At 41.0% G+C, this 19,274-nt stretch overlaps 3 protein-coding genes across 4 annotated transcripts; 1 reads left to right on the forward strand and 2 right to left on the reverse strand.

Moving 5' to 3' along the window:
- Positions 1-3,256: 3,256 nt before the first annotated feature.
- On the reverse strand, positions 3,257-4,216 carry prrt2 (proline-rich transmembrane protein 2; the record flags this gene model as incomplete). Its single annotated transcript, XM_079260556.1, has 3 exons — positions 3,257-3,412; positions 3,497-3,792; positions 3,988-4,216. 3 exons carry the CDS (start codon positions 4,214-4,216, stop codon positions 3,257-3,259), a joined length of 681 nt encoding a protein of 226 aa, XP_079116682.1.
- A 2,556-nt stretch (positions 4,217-6,772) lies between these two features.
- Positions 6,773-15,628, reverse strand: kif22 (kinesin family member 22). Its single transcript, XM_079261019.1, has 13 exons — positions 15,511-15,628; positions 15,032-15,251; positions 14,820-14,947; positions 14,528-14,679; positions 13,229-13,438; positions 12,442-12,838; positions 11,971-12,091; positions 11,485-11,605; positions 11,111-11,291; positions 10,166-10,260; positions 9,678-9,878; positions 9,503-9,562; positions 6,773-6,890 (listed from the first exon to the last, which is right to left on the reverse strand). Exons 2-13 carry the CDS (start codon positions 15,217-15,219, stop codon positions 6,861-6,863), a joined length of 1,884 nt encoding a protein of 627 aa, XP_079117145.1. The 5' UTR covers positions 15,220-15,251; positions 15,511-15,628; the 3' UTR covers positions 6,773-6,860.
- Positions 15,629-16,020: 392 nt separating this feature from the next.
- On the forward strand, positions 16,021-18,200 carry pagr1 (PAXIP1 associated glutamate-rich protein 1). 2 transcript variants are annotated; one of them, XM_079260984.1, is made up of 5 exons: positions 16,021-16,178; positions 16,428-16,622; positions 17,229-17,565; positions 17,651-17,739; positions 17,844-18,200. In XM_079260984.1, the coding sequence occupies exons 2-5, from the start codon at positions 16,457-16,459 to the stop codon at positions 18,077-18,079; spliced, it is 828 nt and encodes a 275-aa protein (XP_079117110.1). In that variant the 5' UTR covers positions 16,021-16,178; positions 16,428-16,456; the 3' UTR covers positions 18,080-18,200. The 2 variants fall into 2 exon arrangements, with proteins under 2 accessions (XP_079117110.1, XP_079117109.1); XM_079260983.1 differs by having other exon boundaries at positions 16,431-16,622.
- Positions 18,201-19,274: the final 1,074 nt, after the last annotated feature.

A 19,274-nucleotide genomic window follows, 5' to 3' on the forward strand; every position in this document is an offset into this window, starting at 1 on the left:
AACCTCAGAAAAAAATAATGAGGGATAGATTTTTTTTTTTTTTTTTTTGCTTTTTTTTTTTTTTTTGCTTTAATTTTTGTTGAACTCATCTGAGACTTAAGCCCTCATTACAGCCCATCAGTGTGTGTTTCCTTGGCTCTGAGCCGCTCCCTTCAGCATTTTGCTCTTCCTGCTGTCTCTGCTCCACTGCCTGCCAACAGCAGGCGCTTTGCATCACTGCAGCTTAAACACACACTCTTGAGAAATACACCCACTAATACTCACCCCACCCTTTTTTTCTACTCTCATGTGCTTAATTGCAAAACACAATCTCTCCTTAGTTGTCTAAGCTCTCTGACTCTAACTTTGACACTCAAAGACCAAATCTCTTCACTGCGCTGCTGTTGCATTTCATCTTCTCAAAACAAAACTGAAAACATGTCACATGCATTGTGGCTTTATTATGAATGTGCCGCAGAAGTATAATAATCCAAGTTCCGGCTTACCTTTGCAATTTACTATAATCATACATTAATAAAAATCCACAACATGCTAATAACCACAAAGATTATAGACGCCCGCTGAGAATACAATGACTGCCAGGAGACTAGCCGACAGTGCCTTTGTCTACGTTAGATCATGACTACATAATGCTAACTCATATCACCTAGAGAATTATCACAATATTGATATTTATATCTGCAGAATACATACAATTGTTGATTACAATTGAATTTACATTATAAGAAAGAAAGGAATACCATATTAATAATTACAGAAAACCCCATGGTAAGACTCTGAAGCCATGTTTGGACATGACTGAAAATTCAGGACACAGTAAATCATTTTTATCTGGTCTTGATAACCCAGTAGTTTCAGATCACAGTGAGAATCACAGGTAGATAAAGACCCAAGGTAAATTAAAGACAAACATAACAACAATAATAACAAACAAGGATTTTTAAACTAGTTATCCCCACTAATGCTACCATAGTGCTACCTAACTTTCTCACCCACAGGATCATTTCTGAATAAATCGCCCATCAAAAGGTCATTTTGTTGTTTACACAGGGAAACTGGCATACATAAAGCTTTTCGAGGGACAGGAAAGCCACAATGTTTCTGGTTTGACAGCACCTGTGGATGGAAAACTGAGGTTAAGGCCGCATCTCTGGCGGCAATAACAAGCTATCGAATTTGTTAACCAAATAGTGATGCCCACACACACTCGTACAATTCTAGCCTCATCTGTCAGGGGTATCACTTAAAGAGCATCACGTTAGGAAATCATTTTCTGTTTCAAAGTGATCTGTTAGAAAACATTATCAAAAGTTAGGTTACATATAGATGATGCAGCTTAAATGGTTTTACTGTAAAATTAACACATTCTGCTCCAGTTTAATCAGTCCTTTCCCAGCTCACAGTGGTCAGTGGTGTAGAGCAGATATACAGTAAAGTTGCAGGAAGGTCAAATCACATTTCATGTCCGTCTGGAATCAGAGTTGGGTCTTAACAAAGCAAGAAATTTCCCCTCTAAACTCTTTTATTTGGCACATGTTTTTCCTTGCAGTGATGACTGTGCCTTCTGTGCGAGACTTTCCGTAATCCCTTCCATTTTAGCACCCATAGCTAGTCCTTGGTAAGCCTCTCTTTCATCCTCTTTTGCCACCCATACACTCTCTCTCGAACACAAGATGTAGGGCACGGTGGAGTTGTGAAAGTCACAAAGGACAGTCTGAAACAAGAGGACCTAATGCAGTTCAAAGTGTTTCTTCTCTGAGACGGGGAATGGATGAATTTCTGCTGTTTGATTCCAAAGCAACACAAATCCCACAGCCTCTCTCCGTGTGTGTCTGAAGGGATTTAACAGCAGCCTGATGCGTCCTGTTGTTGGTGCAGTGAGGGGTGGACTTGGCAGACATTTTGTTGGGGCTTGCATGTAGAGATGATGCTGGGAGTCTGTAACCACCTCCACTGGCCTCCCTGTTTTCTAGTGCAGCAGTTGTTGTAGGTAGTGATAGGACTCTCAAAGGGTTTGCGTCATTTATAGAAATTGTTTTGAATGTGTTGGACAGAAAAGGAAGGGACGGATTAGCCTGTGTACTCCCCTCTCCATTTAACATCAGAAGGACAACCCACCCCCCACCCCATCCCAGGCTGAGAGCAGCAGCATTTGCATATCTTATTTTCTTCCATTAGCAAAAAAGGAATTGTATAAAGATCACAGAAATATGAGTAAGCACTGTATATCAGGTGCATATTTGTCACACATCCAGGTAATGACTAGGCGGTAAAGATGGTGGTGCAGGTGCGGGCCAGACGGTGAGTTGCCTTATCCAGTTTCATCCTGGGATGAAACTCAGGTTTTCACATTTACTAAAAGGAGAAAAGGAAGCGTATTAGTTAGAGCTGTATACTCTGCAACTTAATATGGATGTATAAACTTTCACAGACCACAGAGGACAGTTACATAATGAGAAAAACAAGGGTTGCTGAGTCCCAGAGGTCTTGGACTCAAGTTGTGTCTACAACTGCTCTCCCAGTCATCGGGCTAATTAGAACATCTCTTGGCTTAATGAGACCCGACTGGCTGCAACTGTGTGCAGTCAGAGGTACAGATAAATATCTGCTTGAGCTGAACTGAAATGAAAAGGGAAAGAACAATTTAACTGACTTGACCTCTGGTAGTTTTGTTTTACACACTGCTGTGCAAGACAAACACTAGTCCTTTTCTATGCAAGTCACTGAAATAATCACTGATCTGTTATCAGAATCCCTTTATTTGTAAGGTACAATTACATTTATTCAGCGTGTGAGCTTGTGAACAACTTGCACTGACATGCATAGTATACATAAGGTACAGGGACAAGATTTCAAATATGATACAGGCAAACAGGGTAAAACAAACACATACCACTCTACAGGTAAACGGAGGCATGCAGTCAGTTCCAGCTGCAAAAAATGGTCAGAAACTGTAGATTTTGAGTTGGACGCAAAAGTGCCATAGTTACTGTTCTTGTATTATTTCTAATAGCTAAAGTGCTGCAGTGTTTAAAGATGCATGCAGGCACTGAGACTGGAGCAACATGGTGCAAACACAGATGAACGTAGTAGCACTGATTATGGTTAAACTAGACTTTTTAGTGCTAAATGCCTTGAAACAAAACAACAAGAGACAATTGTAGGTTTTTGAGCCAGGCTCATCACAAGAGAGGACTTCGGAGGAGAGAATCAGCTGTGCATAGTTACACACAGGGTAAAGAGGTGTGGTTAGGGTTTAAAGGTCAGATTTGGGACACTCACTGGCCAGGTTGACAATGCAGGCGATGATAATGACCGTCCCTCCTACTAGTGACACCATGGAGAGCATCTTGGCTACACGTCCCAGACGCACGGCGCCATCCAGGTTCCCCTGCTCCAAACTGTTCTTGGACTGAAGGGAGAAAATAGACAATCTGTTAATTTGGGTTTAGTACAACTGCTTGTTTGTACCGAGTACGAGCTATTCTGTTCTTACCATGATGGAGTAGACAAATCCAACAATGTTGATGGGCCAGACAGGACAGAAGCAAGCCAGTACGGATAAGAGGAGGTAGTCTTTGACCTTGGTCCGGTCCAAGGGTGGGTTTGTGGCAATGCTAGAGTGGCGGGAGATTGATGGTCTGGGTGAGAAGGCGGTGTAACCGATGGAGCCCGCCCTGCTGCCCTTCCTGGTCTTGCCGTGGTGAGGGTAGGAGATTGAATGTTGTCTTCTGGGAGGGGAGGAGATGACTGGGGAGGTGCTCTCTGCAGGTGCCGAGTGGATCCCGTTACCTGCACGTGAAGGATAAAAAGGACAAGCAAAAGGTAAATGTATGTGTGTGAGTGTGTGTGTGTGTGTGTGTACTCTCCTGGGAGCTCATTCATGCAGTGGGATTTGACTTTCCCGGAGCAAGCTGACTAAGCAGCTGCATGACCCAGGTTCCACCCACCCACTGCCTCCATTTGAGGTCAGACCCAGCTACTTACTGTTCTTCAGTTTCTCGTTGATGACTATAACTAGCTCTCCTCTGGATTTGCTGCGGGGGGGTCTCGTGCCAGTCGGGCTGCTGCTGCTGTGGAGGAGTTCTTCACCCGCGCCTGGTGGGCATGGCACAGAGATGGGGGCTTGGCCCGACAGAGAGCCTTCCTGATCTAGCAGGGATGGTTGTTCTTCCCCTGGCCAAACGGTCGAAGCCGGCATCATGTTTACAGCCATGCTGACAGCAAAATCAAGCCTCTATCTGTGATTCAGTCCCGTGTGTGCTGCCTGTGGTAACACCTGAAGGGCCAGAAAGTTTCGCCAGTTAGATACAAAGCTTTCTTTTTGCTCTTTACTTGAAGATGATACAAAAAAAAGAAAAGAGACATTTGCCTGAAAACACTGATGAATAAAAAATTAATCAAAACCTGTGTACACAAGTTTACAGACGTGCATTCTGCCATCTGAAGTAAATCCTCTACTAAACTATTTCTTTGCTTTCATAATTCAGGAAGTACATGATCAAAATAGTTTGTCACTTATCAAGATTATACTAAAATCAGTTGTGAAACTTGGTGGAGATTAAAAGTATGAGCAGAGGAAGAACCTTCTGGTCACAAATCAGTGATAGACGACACACTCTCCATGTGTCCTCACAGATTTCCAAACTGAAGCTAAAACTATAGATATGTTCAGGCTGCTTAATAAGATAAAAAACAAAATCAGTCTTTAAACCTACTTAGCTTCATTTGTGATGCAGCTTTGCAACAACAGCTTACTTCCAGCTTAGTTTGTATAAGGGCCTCCCTCCAAAGTGCCAGCAGACAATTTATTTTGGCATTTGTCCATGCACTGTTGTCCTCCATAGCCATCTGCTAGTATCAGCATTGATTCCAGTCAGCACTGCCTTCGCCCTGGATTCACTGCTGTCTTTTTGTGTCAGGGTGAGTATGGCACAGGAGGACAGACATCTGGACTGATGAGATTATAATCATGCTTCCGACCTGCAAATGTGGTTTGCATGCAGTTTGAAAAGAAATCGCCCGTCCTTTTGATTCGAGTTTGTAAAGAAAGTGGTTTGGGTGGACGAGATAAACTGGGTTCAGGGGATTATATGGTATTCTTCATGGTTAATGATGTCTTGTTTATTCACCTTGTAGACATGAACTTTATTCTACATCTTGACAGATATCTAAAACGTATATAAATGTGTGCATATAAGTGTCTTATAGAAGACACTACCAAGTGTCTTCTATAAGTCTATCAATAATATAGCTCTAGTATTTCACAGAGGAACTCCCCTTACTTTACATGTGGGAGTCTGTTTACAGATAATGGGGATGCTTCCCAGTATACCCCTGCTGGTGTTTCATTTTTCTGTTTGTAAACAAAAAACTCTTTCTCCCCCTTCACCATTTCCTCTAAATATTTTCTATAAAACTCTTACATAAATTCAGATTTAGTAGATTTACTCTGTGGACAGAGGATCAGTATCACCATAATCCATTTTAAAATCAGATTACATTAATCCTGAAATATATTCACTTCTTCTACTGCTGAATTGCAGACATACCTTCAAAGACATTATTCACTTTAAATCTTAAAGTGTGTTCAGAATTAATTTAGATAGCAAATGACCTTTCTGAATAAGGAGGGGGAAAAAACAGGTCGCAATGACAGTACAAAGGCATGGCAGATGGAGGCAGGTTCCTTTGAAGCGATAGTCGAAGCCACTGTCTCCATGCAGGTGTGTACATAGCTTTATTTCATCATGTGTACACAACCGCAAACTGGCATATGGTGGCCGGTTTGGTTCAGAACAAAAGCCAAAAGGACATGGCAGAAAAAGGGGGGAGGACAAAGGAAAAATACTCGGATAGACGAAGGAAGGAAGCTGGGAGGGAGGCTGCTCATTAATTTGCCTGGCGCTGATTTGTATTCAGCGGATGAACAGCTGCTAAAATGCACCGATAAGCAGAAAACACACATGCTTTCTGCTTGCATTTTCAGAAAAACAAAGAACCAGTTTTAAACGTATTTTTCTTCTCTAACAAGACTACACAAGAAACGAGAAGACGCAACATCAAACTGACCTTTTTATTGAAGCGTCTATCTCATCACAGCCGGGGTGTCCCGACGTTTGGCATCGTGAAAACGATTCTCCGGTAGAAAAATTCACATCAGACGCAGGCAAACATTTCTACAACCCGACGGACATACAGAAATGGTCCGCCTTAAGACTATAACTCGATCATATAATATGAATTACATGAGAGCTGTGGTATGATGTATCCTCGCTCCTGTGCAGTGCGCTGGGATGGATGGAGTCTCCTGGATGTCAGGGTGCGTCAGGGAGGAGGGGTGTGTGTGTATGTATGTGTGAAATGAAAAGTGAAATCCACCAGACTACGTGCGAAAAGGAGGAAGGGGGGGTTGGATTATAGCATCATCCTCTCCTCACCTCCGGAAAAACATCTCCCAGCATTCAATATTTATCCACCGACGGTGCATCAGTTCACAGATTTGCCCAAAAAGGTTTTCATGCTGGAAACAGGCGACGAGCATCCCCCCAAAGCCTCACACACACACACACACACACACACACACACACACACAGAGAGAGAGAGAGAGTTCAGGGCGAGTGACATTAACCCCCTGCACATGAAGGTGAACATTAGTTGTACCATTATTAAATTAAAAATAAAAACACAAGTGTGAAATTACTGTGGGATTTATTTAAAAGCTCTGGTGTGCCACCAGCAGGAAAAAGATGCCACTGCAAAAACATAAAAGCAGGCAAAATATACAAAAAGAGAAAAAAAGCTTTGTTGAAGAAGTTATATACAATAAACATGAGTTAATCTGAAAGCAAAGAGGGGGATCATTTTCCCATGGCACTCAGGATGTTTGCCTGCAAGACAGAAAAAAAAGATGTGATTGGAAACATCCAACAACAACAACACTGTCATTCATTTTCTTTACTGCTAAATTTAATTTATGGCTGTGTGTGTGTGTGATAAGATTTTTTAATTATAAAAATCTCAGGTTAATACGGATGCATTTACAACCGAGTTTATAGAGGAAATTAAATTTTAAAAAGATTTGAGATGGAGATCTTTTTCCCTTTCAGGAATCATCCCCATACGTTATGAGCAGATGAGCAAAACAACTCCTTCCCTCTTTTCACACAGGCACATTCAAACTGCACCATGATCATGCAAAATAAATGCTCGTCTAGATGATATGCTTCTAAAATGATGTTTTCACAAAAATTCATGTGTGCAAGGTGGATAATCTGTCAAATGAAGCGGAGAAAGAGCATTATGCAAACATGGACATGTCTAAAACCGCAGATCTTTGAAAATGCATTTAGCTGCAAATGTGTTTCTAAACTTCTTTGAGCTGTTATTCTTCCTTCCAGGGACGGTTGCAGTTTTTCCTAATCTCTTTTGAATTAAATTAAGTCTTATTAAGGGAAGGGCCATTTTGAGAGACAAGTGAAAAGTGATGTCAGTTTTTGCTCAGATCAAATCACTTCTATTTCATTTCTGGCTGGAAAATATCAAGACATCAACAACAAAGCAAAGAGCTCTTCTTGCACTAACTGCAGTCTCCAGTAACTAGAGTTGTTGAATACATCTTATACACAGTGCATTATAGTGTTTGAATAGTAAGTATGACTAAAAGTACAGCTTTTTGCTGCGATATACAGTATCTACTATATATCGATATACTATTATCTCCCAGTGGGCAGGATGAACCGTTTATCAGCAGTGTTTGAAGCTGCAGCGACACAAGATAACTTTGCTTTGTGCATTTATTGTATAGACTCAGCAGATCATTTTATCCAATTTGACCAACAGGGTAGTACAGAGTGACTTTAACTGGAATGAGTTAGTGACAGGCGGACTATTAATTTAGAAGAGTGAACGCGTGGGCGGGGGTCATGATGACAGAACAATCTATAATTCCATATTTATTGTTTATAAGACATGTTTAGTATATGGATTATTGAAATGTCCTGATTTATCTTGTAAATGATATGTCAGCTTTTCAAATGACTTCACTGGAAATCCGATGTGTGTGGGTGCGTGCAGAGTCGCTGACGCCCAGATAACTGTTTAACAGTGTTTCAACATCACTGAATAGCAGGGCTTCTCAGTTTGATGCTACAAGTCACAACCAAGCGGCAACCTCCGGCGGTAAAAAGTGAAGCCTATGTGGAAGTGCATAAAACTGCAGTTCCCCCTTCATCCGCTAGGGCACAGGTGTTAAACTCCAGTCCTAAAGGGCTGGTATCATGCAGGTTTTTGTCATCTCCATGCTCCAAAACACCTGAACAGGTTGAAAAGAATGTGTTAGATTCACTTGATTTGAATCAGGTGTGTTTGTGCATGGAAACAACAAAAACCTGCTGGATACTGGCCCTTGAGGACTGGAGTTTGACACCCCTGCGCTAGGGGCTGGCTCCAAAACAGAGCAAATCCCCATAGACTCCCATGTTAAAAAGGCCAACTTCAATGGCAGAAATAAACATGTTTACAGCCTGGTTCAAAAATCCATTTTCGGTTTATAGGTCAGGTTTACCTTCATGACAACTGTGGGGGGAGTGATTTTTTTTTTTCCTAACTCGCCCATTAAAAGTAATTTAATCTCCGAGTTCGGCATATTTAGGGGTGTGTCATTTTGATTGACAGGTACCAATCTCTCGCTTCAAGTCAGAAGAATGTAGAACAACTGCGCTTTTTAGCCTGTTAACGTGATTTAGCTTTAGCCCGCTTACCTCCGTTAGCTGGTTAGCTCCTGTTATCTCGGGATTAGCTTTTAGCTACAGGAAGCTCGGAGTTCGCTTGATTTCAACCATCCACCACGACACTCACGGCTCCCCTCTCAGCTCCACCTCTTTGCCCATATTTGTATTTTTCGGGTGAGACGACGCGCATGACGCTGCCAACATGGCGACCGTAAGAACCGCCCACCGAGCTTCAATTCAGCTTTTCAGAAACCTATGGGTGACGTCACAGAGGCTCCGTCCATCGCTTTATATACAGTCTGTGGTCACAACCAAGCTGCAAAAAAAACAAAACTGCAGTTCCCCCTTCATCCGCTAGGGGCTCCAATCCCCATAAACTCCCATGTTAGGAAGCCCAACTTCATAGCAGAAATAAACATGTTTACAGCCTGGTTCAAAAATCCATTTTTAGTTTAATAGGTCAGGTTTACCTTCTTGTCCTTTTAAGGCTACGTCTATCTTTTTATACACCATCTATGGTCAAAACCCCGCAGATTTACGATTTGTTACTGCTACAACACACCTGACTCAAATTGTGCTTAACGTCATAGGCTGTTGGATCTATTTTGAGTCTGATGTGTTGGAGCAGGATGTGTTGGGAGACTCCAGGACTGCTGTATAGTATTGGCTCAGCTTGCTACAATGGAAAACAAAAGCAAAAAAAGCAAGCGGAGCTTCGTGGAACAGTGTAACCTGGGCCCAATTCTGATGATCTTGGAGACTCTGCTTACCTTCATGAATGATGAAAATCTCTTTTCAGTCATACCCTCAACTTTTGTCAAATCTTCCACCTGAAAAATAACCACCACAAATTAAGTTGCTGGTACAAAAAAGAAAAATGTATGATGATTTTTGTGGCATGAATTGCTTGATGAAACAGGGTCTACATTTGTTTTTTCTACCAACCTCTGTAAAACGACCATGGATCTCCCTCCAGCCCAGAATTAGCTTTGCCTTCTTGTCACCAATCTGCTGAAGACTTTTTAGCTCTTTGAGGGAGCCAGTATTTAAAATCTGTAGGATTTTCTGTCTCGATTGTTCCAGCACAGATTGATCAAGTTGTGACTCCCAAGAGTTTTCCTTCAAGTTCTCTTTACCATCCGGAGGCTGTTATTTGGGGAAAAAAAATTGATAAAATTGTTTTAACTTTGTGTATATTTGTGTATACTGCATGCAACCCTTTTTAAAACTGCCAAAGCTAATTTGCCTGCATTATTTTAAAGAGGTCAAAGACAGGCTTTGACCCATAAATCTGAAACCCTGCAGTATGACAGGTCGAGAGGAGAGAAAACAACAAAACTGAACCTAATGCCCTACGTCAGCTTATATATGATGCTTGCAACTCTGCAGATGTGTCAAGCTAAGCACACCACAGTCAACGCTCAGATGCTGACCTCAACCAGGTCTGAAAGCTTCTTGTCTTTCTTCTTGACACAGACTGACTGTTTTTTGACGACTGCAAGCTGCTGAAGAGGCTGGAGCTGAGACACTGAAAGGGAGAAAATGATACACACAATGTTTACATTCATTTACTTTATGCTGCAAATTATAACATGACCCACTTCAGTCATTGTCAAAGAAAAAGAAAATCCTGACATCTGACAGGAAACAGGCCCAAACTTCATTCTTTTTAATTGTCTTGACAGCCAAAAGCCTGAACTGGATCACAAGTAAAGTTGTCTGGCTCACTCACAAGTTGCTGAGGGATGTAAAAATAATTCTTCCTCATCGTCATTTGATATATTCTCTGGCTCCAGTATTGTGGATTGAGCGCTTAGATCACATTGCAGCTCATCAATACCTTTTGTGATTCAAGATGACAGAATGATAAAATCCCACCGTGTCAAGGAAGAACAGATAATAGAAAAGTTTGGAAATGCTTCTCTGCTTGTCCTCATTTGCATCTTTCTCCTTCAAGGTGAGCATAAACCCTTAACCCATTAGAGCCCTGCATGACATATTTGATCCGTTTGGCTTCACTCTGGAAAAAACTTTGCTCAAAATCCTGCTGAACACAATCCAATACAAATCTTCTGCCGTCTGATACCAGAAAGCAGAAGATTTTAACATATCCCATAGTAATAAATAAATACCCCCAATTTGTTGAAAAAAATAAGGAAAAATAAAAGACCTCAAATAAAAAGGAGGGCTTTTCATACCATTGTGTTATGGTTTTGGCCTTAAAGGATTAAGTATGTGACATATATAGTATTTTAATCGGGAAGGTTTTGCATCATTTTAGTGGTCAGAATATATTTCCACATTACAGTCATTTCTTGACAGAAAGAAAACTATATTTATAGCAACATCTATTGACTCTTCAGTCATCTCTAACTGACCTTGCAGAGGCTGGACCACAGCCTGCTGCTTATTGGGTTTGATGGCATTTGGCTGTTTTCTCTGTAGGGGGGCTGTGGTGTTCCTGAAGATGGGCTCCTCTTTTGGATTCGACTTTTCTCCGGCCAACTGACTGAGAAGCATAGCCTTGCTTTCAAACTCCCTTTGCTTTTCTTTGAGCTCCTGGAAAAACCAAACAGCTGGTCAGTGTAAGGGTCTGGTAATATAAGCTTCTACTTGGTCACACTTAAACTGTGATGGAGGAAAAAAAAAAAAGCTTTGAATCATTTATAAACAAAAAAAACATTATCGTAGAACATCCCAGGTTGCTTCCATCAGCTACTGGGTTCAATTTTAAGTTTGATTTTGGTATCACCTGGATCTCTTTACGGGACTGAGCCACATCCTTAAGTACACTCAGTCTATCTTTGTCCTGGCAGCTCATCATCAGCTTCTCCAACGCTATTAGCCTTTCCATCACTGATGGTTCTGACAGACTGAAAGAGAACAATGAGGAAGACAGTATGACCATTGGCTTTAAAGTACAGATGTCAAAAGGTCATGCATCACAGCTCCAGAGACATGTACACCTGATAACACATTGTAAAAGATAAGCACTTTCCTCCATCCAATCAGGCACAGCAACTGTATCTAATATGAGCTATGCATAAACTTAACATTAGAGCACGCTACAAAAATTTACTCAGGCATTAAGTTGCTGCTGTCTAGAGGAAAAGCAGCAAAAAAATTGAAGATGATGCAACACTGGGAAGATGGCCTTGGCTTTCAAATCAGCAATCACAGATCTGATAAGTCTGCTTAATGAGACAAAAAATAGATGTGTGTCTGTGCAGGCCTTAACCTTTGGCAATGTGATGAAGGTGAGAACCCATCCTGTTCAGGCTTCTTATCCTCTTTCTGCCTCTTCTTGTGTGGCTCAGAGCCAGACCCCCTTGCCTCAGGCTCATCTCTAGAGCGCTTCACTAAAAACGATGAAGGCAGAGGGAGCATTGTCAGTTTAGCAATCAGCATACTGTAACGGCACCTGTAGGATTGTCAAGTGGGGAAAGAAAACCTTCGAGAAAGATGGCACAGCATCAGTCAAGGAGGCACAGCCGTGCACGAATTAAAAGAGCTACTGTTTAGGCAAAGATGCATATATGGAAAAAAAATATATATATAAAAATGAGACCCATCTAGTTCAGAGTTCTGAGATGCAACATATATGGCCCCTTATGGGTTTGTGATCATATTCCAGAGATTCTCTCCTCTCAATTTAAATAATCTATTCTTAGCCTATCAAATCCATTTAGATATAAACAGTGTGACTCACCTGACATCACAGGCACAGCAACAGTTTCACGTGTGAAGGGCTTGTTCACAATGAGCTTGGATTTTGCTGCAAAGTTCAGTGCAGTAAAGGTGTCAAAATAATATTTGTACTCTGGTGCAATGTTGGTGATCATGACAGAGTGCGCTGAGCCGCCGAGAGAGTCCTGCAGCAGCCGTGTCAGTTTACTGTCTCTGTATGGCACACGGATGGATGTGCCAGAGTTAAGAGAGTCAACAACTTTGCTGAGTGTGAAGAGAGAGAGGTTGATGGCGCCACTTTCCTTCAGGCGGATGCCCTGGTTGCCAGTGCGCCGGTTATCCTCAGACCCAGCCAAGTCCACTAAATACAGTTTACCCATCTGCTGCCGGTAAGTTAAGGCGCGCTGAGTCCGTACAATCTGGATTGTTGATGGGTCAAGGTTTGAAACGGGAGAGAAGGTGGAATGCAGAGGTTAGACAAGAAGACTGACAAAGGTCTTACATTTTATCAAATAGGCAAAAAAAAAAAAAAAAAACTGAATAGATAAAGAAACACCTGGAATAAGAAAGAAAAAACTTATGTTTGTATCTCTCCCATGTAGTCCCAAAAAAAGCACAAAATTTGCTAATGAGAGTTGCAGGAGAGAATTCCTCTTAGCACCAGCTACCAAATCCTGGTCTACTGCCCAGAGACCACGACCTGTTTAAGATGCTGTTTTACCAAAAAATTAAAATAAAAGCAGCTCAATATACATAAATGACTATGGTTCTCTGGAGGATAACATGTTGTTAATCAAGTTAGGCCAAACCTTGATGAGCAGGATAGCGTGACTGCGACTGGAGCGCTGGTTTAGTTTGGTAGAAGCCGTGGTTCGGTTCAGGGTGGCAGGAACAAAGTGTTTGTCAAAATCTGAGAAGGAGGAGATAGTTGTGTGTGTGAGGCCAGGAATAAGAATGTTCTTGTCTTTGTCCTCTCTGATCGGCAAATCCTGGGAACTTGGTGATAGAAGATCAAGAACCTGAGAAAATGAAAGGAGAAGTTATCGTGATTAAGCATTGTTGGTTTGTAAAGGTGGAATTATTATAAATAAAAAAGGTTTAAATTAATGTCAAGCTGAGAGACAATATTTAGGTTTTGTGCATTAAGCCCTGATAATCACATTGAATTTTTTTTTTTTTTTTTTTTACACTTGCTAAAAATATTCTACACTTGTATTGTGTAGGAAGGGCTAATATTTGTAATTTGTTCCAGGTCAAATCACTTTGCAGCACTTCAATGTATTTCCAGCTCTCAAATCAGCAGCGAGGAAACATGAAACCCCAGTAGACACACTTTTGCTGAGTGAGCTGCGCTATCAGCTGCAAGAGTGAATGTAACCCTAAAATATTTCACAGAATAAAGGGTAAACCCATGAAGCGTTGCAGCGGGAACAAACAAAAAAAAAAAAAAAAGGGTGCAAAAAGACATCTTTTACAGTCAGCATGACAGGATGTAGGTCTCACTTAGTCCTGCAAGTGCCAAGGTTACACCTAATAAACACATCTTTGTTCATTACATTCTTTTCTGTTTTTATCCAAGACAACTTACACATGAGAAGCGATCAATTCACTTAACATGCATGACTTGTAGGTGGGAGGAAGTCGGAGTTCCCGGAGACAATCCCACACAGACACACAGAGCATGCAACTTCACACAGAAATGCCACTGTTCACATCTACCCCCAGCCAAGGCTCAAACCAGTGACCTTATTTCTGTGAGGCTGAAAAGGTAACCACTATTTTAAAAGTTGAAACTTTTACCCTCTTTACAATCAATGTGAAGCAGGGGCTAGGTTGTGCCAGTGTGGAGCTGGTCAATACCAATAATGGTTGCATCTCTAGTGTTTCCCAAATTTCTGGCACATCACAGTGCTGATAGAAAGTTTAAACATCATTGATCACAGCATTTCTCTAAACATTCCTGTAAATCAGTGTCTTAATGGTATCAAACTGCATTCATTCATTTATTCATTAATTCTGTTGCATTTTGTTACAAATTCTTTCTGCAATGTAGATAACCAAACAAGCTGCATTTAATAATTCCCTTCATAAAGATCAGCTGCACAAACCTTCTCGTTGTAAATTTCCAAATAGGACATGCCAATGCTGTAGGTCCACCCTTCATCCTCATCTTTAGCATTGACCAGATTAAAAACCTCCCGAACTGCACGTGGGATCACACCGGGCTGCTCAGCACTTCCCAACATGGTGTAAGTCTTGCCTATGAAACACAAGAAGAAAGTTCAAGCATGATAAATAAAACCTATCTATTGCGTTGGGATGAAAACAGAAAAACGTGGCAACATTTATTTTTGGTTGTAATTTTGTTTATCAGATAAAGACGATCGTGTTTGAACATACCAGCCCCTGTTGGCCCATAAGCAAACACGCTGGCATTTTGTCCATTCAGTACGTGTGGCAGGATGGGCTTCACAGACGAGAGGAAAACCTCTTGCTGCGTTGTTTGCTCACCGTGGAAAATGTCGAAGCTAAACAAAAAAATAAATAAATAAAATTACTAGTATCTTTTTTTTTATCTTATTGATAAAACAATGATAGGAGGAGACACTTACTGGTATTTGACGGTTTCTGTGGCATTTCTCCAGTTGATTATTTCCAGGTTCTGGGAGTTCAAGCCCCTCACACACGGTCCTTCGGCTTTTTCGTCTTCTTTGGCCATGTAGGGTCTCAGACGAACCGCAACCCGAACTCTGGAGGTTTTCTTGTTTCCTCCATCTGATGCTGACACACGGTGGGCCATGTTTGTAATATCAAACAATGACCTGCAGCGGCCTGTGAAACATTAGCTAACAGGTTAGCCTTCCATATGTGTAAAGTTTATTTGTACCAATGTCTACAAAATCTTGAACTTTACCAAATTTTAAAACTGTATATGCTCCATAAATGAAACACTAACATATATAACCGCAATTTTAACTGGTAACGTTGATTTTTAATCACAAAACAAACTGTTAGACGGAATCACCCCTTTTCTCTAACAAAACGAACTTAACTAGTATAATAAAGTATTAGTTGCTTCTTTATCACTTACCAATATTATTAAATAAAAACTCCTTGAAGTTATTTGTTACTGGTTAAGCTCCGATTATAGAAACATTCCAGACTACTCCTTTTAATAATGGCGGTCAGGACTCTTAACAAGACAACCGAAGATTTTTTAAATGAAGAGCGTGGCGACCGGAAACGACTATAAACCAATCAAAACTAGTTTCTACACAGGCGCCTATTTTTGACGTATTGATACATTATTTGATCAGATTTCTGATTTTAGCAAATACAGTTATCAAAACTATGTCCTGTCGATGTTTTCTAACACGTTTTTGACCTGAAAATGAAGCAAAAGAGGACTTTGAACTTTTTCCAGGTACGACGAGCCCGGTATGCGACGGCGCATAGCACAGGAAGTCGGACCGGATGTAGATCTCTATTCCATACAACTTTGTGTTTCACATATCTCGCTCTATGTGAGTGGATTATCCGCATTATTTTCAATCAGCGGAATTAGGTGGCCCAGCAGAAACGAAGATTTTCGTCACGCAGATCCTCCAGCCAAAATGGCGCTATGTTTACCTTCTTTTATAATCGTTTATTGCACTTATCAATTGTAATGGGGACCTTTGGCGATTTTAACGCATGGAAAATATTTTGACCCAACATTGATAATAGCAACACGGATCCACGACAAACCGACAATTCAAGGTCCGTATATTCGCTAAATGAAATCTGTTAAGAAATAGCTGTCGGCTAGGCCTGTTGGCTAGCGTGCAAAGTCTGGTGAATATTAATCTCTTTGACTATAAATAAGACAAACAGCTTTTGTTACGCTATATATTTTAGGTGTCACATTATTCTTGGCAATCTTACATGTATGTTTTTCATTTTTCTCACTTTAAGTTATTTACGTTGCAGTTACACGAATGAGATTGCATAAATGATTCTTCTGTTCAGCAGATTTGTGTTAACCAACAGCAGAAAGGATGCAGGCTGAAGCAACAGACTCCTCACTTAGAGAAGGAATTGAAGCTATGGGTGTGAAGGACTCAGAAAAACCTGCATCAGGTGAAGAAGAGGGCAACACAGAGCAACAAGACACAGAGATGACATCTGTCACTGAGGACACCCCAGCAGCCAAGGAGGAAACAGGTATCTTAAAGACATTAATAAAAAGCTGTGTTTGTTTGCATTGGATCTTTAAAACATATGTTTAGTGATTATTAATTAAATTTTGGGTTATAGAGAATTTATAACATCAAACTAAGCCATTAAATTTATACATAATAGAATTGTTTACCATTTTGATCACCACTGGTTTAATATATGTAGCCATTAGAAAATATGGATTAACTGGTCTCCTTCATGGTCTGTCATGAAACCATATGGAGAAACAGACTTTGAATAATCTGATAGAGAATACTACTGACATGAAAGGCCACAAGGAATAGCTTGTGAAGGGTCTTACAGGCTTTGTCTTATACATTTTAAAGCATAGTGTCTAAATGTAAACAAATGAAAAAGATGTTACTGGTCGTATTTTAAGAACCATAGTACTTATCTTCATAAGCCAATTTATAATACAGTTTATTTAAAAGCACAGCAAACACCTTTAACAATGTAGTAACTGATCAACTCAAGTTATAGCTGTATGAAAATGCATAGTTGTACATTTCAGTGCTGTTATTCTGAGCACAGTCTTTACCTTTTATTTAAAAGCAAGTGTAAAACTGACTTCATCGCTCTCTGCCCCGCCAGATGGAAATAAAGACGATCCTGTGGAAGGAGAGGTACAGAAGGATGAAGCTCAGGTAGACAAGGCGATGTGTGCTGAGGAGGAGAAGCAGGCTGCAGAAGTGGATGGTGAATGGGAGCTTCCGTATAGCGATGAGGAAATGGAAGACCCCAAAAACTGGATGCCTGCTCCTCCTGAGATCAAAAGACTTTATGAGCTCCTGGCTAAAGGGGAGATGCTGGAACTGAACTTTGTGCCCCTACCCAGAAGGCCGCCCACACCTGAACGCAGTCCTTCACCTGAAAGAGATGAAGAAGAAGAGGCGGCGAAGGAAAGGGAGAGACAGGAGAGGGAACGCAAGTCAGTATTGCTCTTCGCCCCAGTCATTTCACTTGCATTATACAGGCTTCTTGAATATAAACGGCTGAATGATTTTCCTTTTCAGGCCCCCAACTCCGACCGAGTTTGACTTTGATGAGGAGCAAATGCAAACCACTCCGAAAAATGCCTTCATCAACAGACGCAGAACACCAGGTGACAGATAAAGCAAACCGCTAAATGGTGTTCTGCCCCTTCACGTCTCCTGCCTGTTGGTGCCTCGTTTGTTTGCTATAATTCCCTTGTTGTTTCTCCTCCAGGATCTTCCGCCCGCTCCTCTGTGAAGAGGGAAGCTCGTTTGGACAAAGTATTGTCTGACATGAAGCGCCACCGAAAAATTGAGGAGCACATCATGCGCACAGGTCGAGATCTCTTCAAGAGTGAGAAGAAGCTGGAGCAGGCTCTCTCCCCAAACAGCCAGAAGGAGCGAGAGAAGGAGAGGGAGCGAGACAGTAACCCTAACACCATCTTCTCCCCAAGACAAAGGAGATACTAAAGTTATTCCCCCACGAGGACTTGTCCACAGACAAATAAGATCAAGAGCTTCACAAGTCTTTCAAGAAACTTGAATTTTTTAAAAACGTAACAGGTTTTCTATGTTTTGTGTGTTTTTATATACCAGCAATAAACATTTTACATTTGGAGAATGTTAACTGATCTATTGTAATCAGTATGTTTTTAATTTTTTTTTCTTCTAATAAACAGAAAATACCAGGCATGTCAGTACAGGCAGGTTTCTATTACCGGTAGTTACAATGTGGTGAGATTCAGGGTTTGAGGAAATCTCAGTGTGCAAAAGTCAACTGCTGTTGGATGAGTGGGACCTTCAAGCCCTCAATTGGCACTGTATGAGAAACGACTATATTCTGAGTCTGGCAAAACACCAGCACAAGTAACAAGCCAGCATCTGTAATGTTACAGTATGTGGGTCCATCATGACACAGAAGTGAAGTTATTGAAATTTAGCCAGCAAAATCTGGATGCATTTTACTAAATATGATTGGGTTGGTCGATGAAGACATGCAAACCATTTTCTTTGTAGTCTACTTCAAATGTAAGGTCTTGTTGCATTTCAGAAAACCTCATTTTAAAGATGACCTACTGTGTCTCTATCCATGTCATCTGATTTGGTGCGGTAGGAACCCACCCCAGCTTCCACTGGGTGAAATGCAGGCCACATGCTGGACAGAAAGCCAGTACATCAAATGGCAAACAGATACAAACAACCACACATGCAGAATAACCAGTCAACCTAACCTGAATGTTTTTGTACTGCAGGAGAAAGGCTGATTTCACACAGAAAAGTCAGGCATGCATAGGAAGAATGTGCAAAGTGCACATTGAAAGACCCCAATCTGAACCCGATCTGAACCAGGATGGTCCAGCGATGAAACACTACAAACCGTTCAGTCCTTTCCTTTCTGAAAATGTGGCAGCGAAATTGTCTTAAATCCTTTTCAAGCAGCAACTAGCTGAAGAATGAAACCAGGATGCCAATAAAGCATGGAATCATGCCTTTCATTAGTTTTTCTCCTTTTATTTATGTTGCCACTAAACATTCAATTGACATAATGACAAAAGTCATTTTTCACCTGTACATCGGAGCTTTGTCTAATGGAGGAGGATGCTATCTTGCCATATTCACAGATAAAATTGATCCGCTGTCATTGGAAACTATAAATATCTTTAGC

The sequence above is a fragment of the Telmatherina bonti genome, assembly GCF_933228915.1.
Source record: "Telmatherina bonti genome assembly, chromosome: 21".
NCBI classification, from domain to species: Eukaryota; Metazoa; Chordata; class Actinopteri; order Atheriniformes; family Telmatherinidae; genus Telmatherina; species Telmatherina bonti.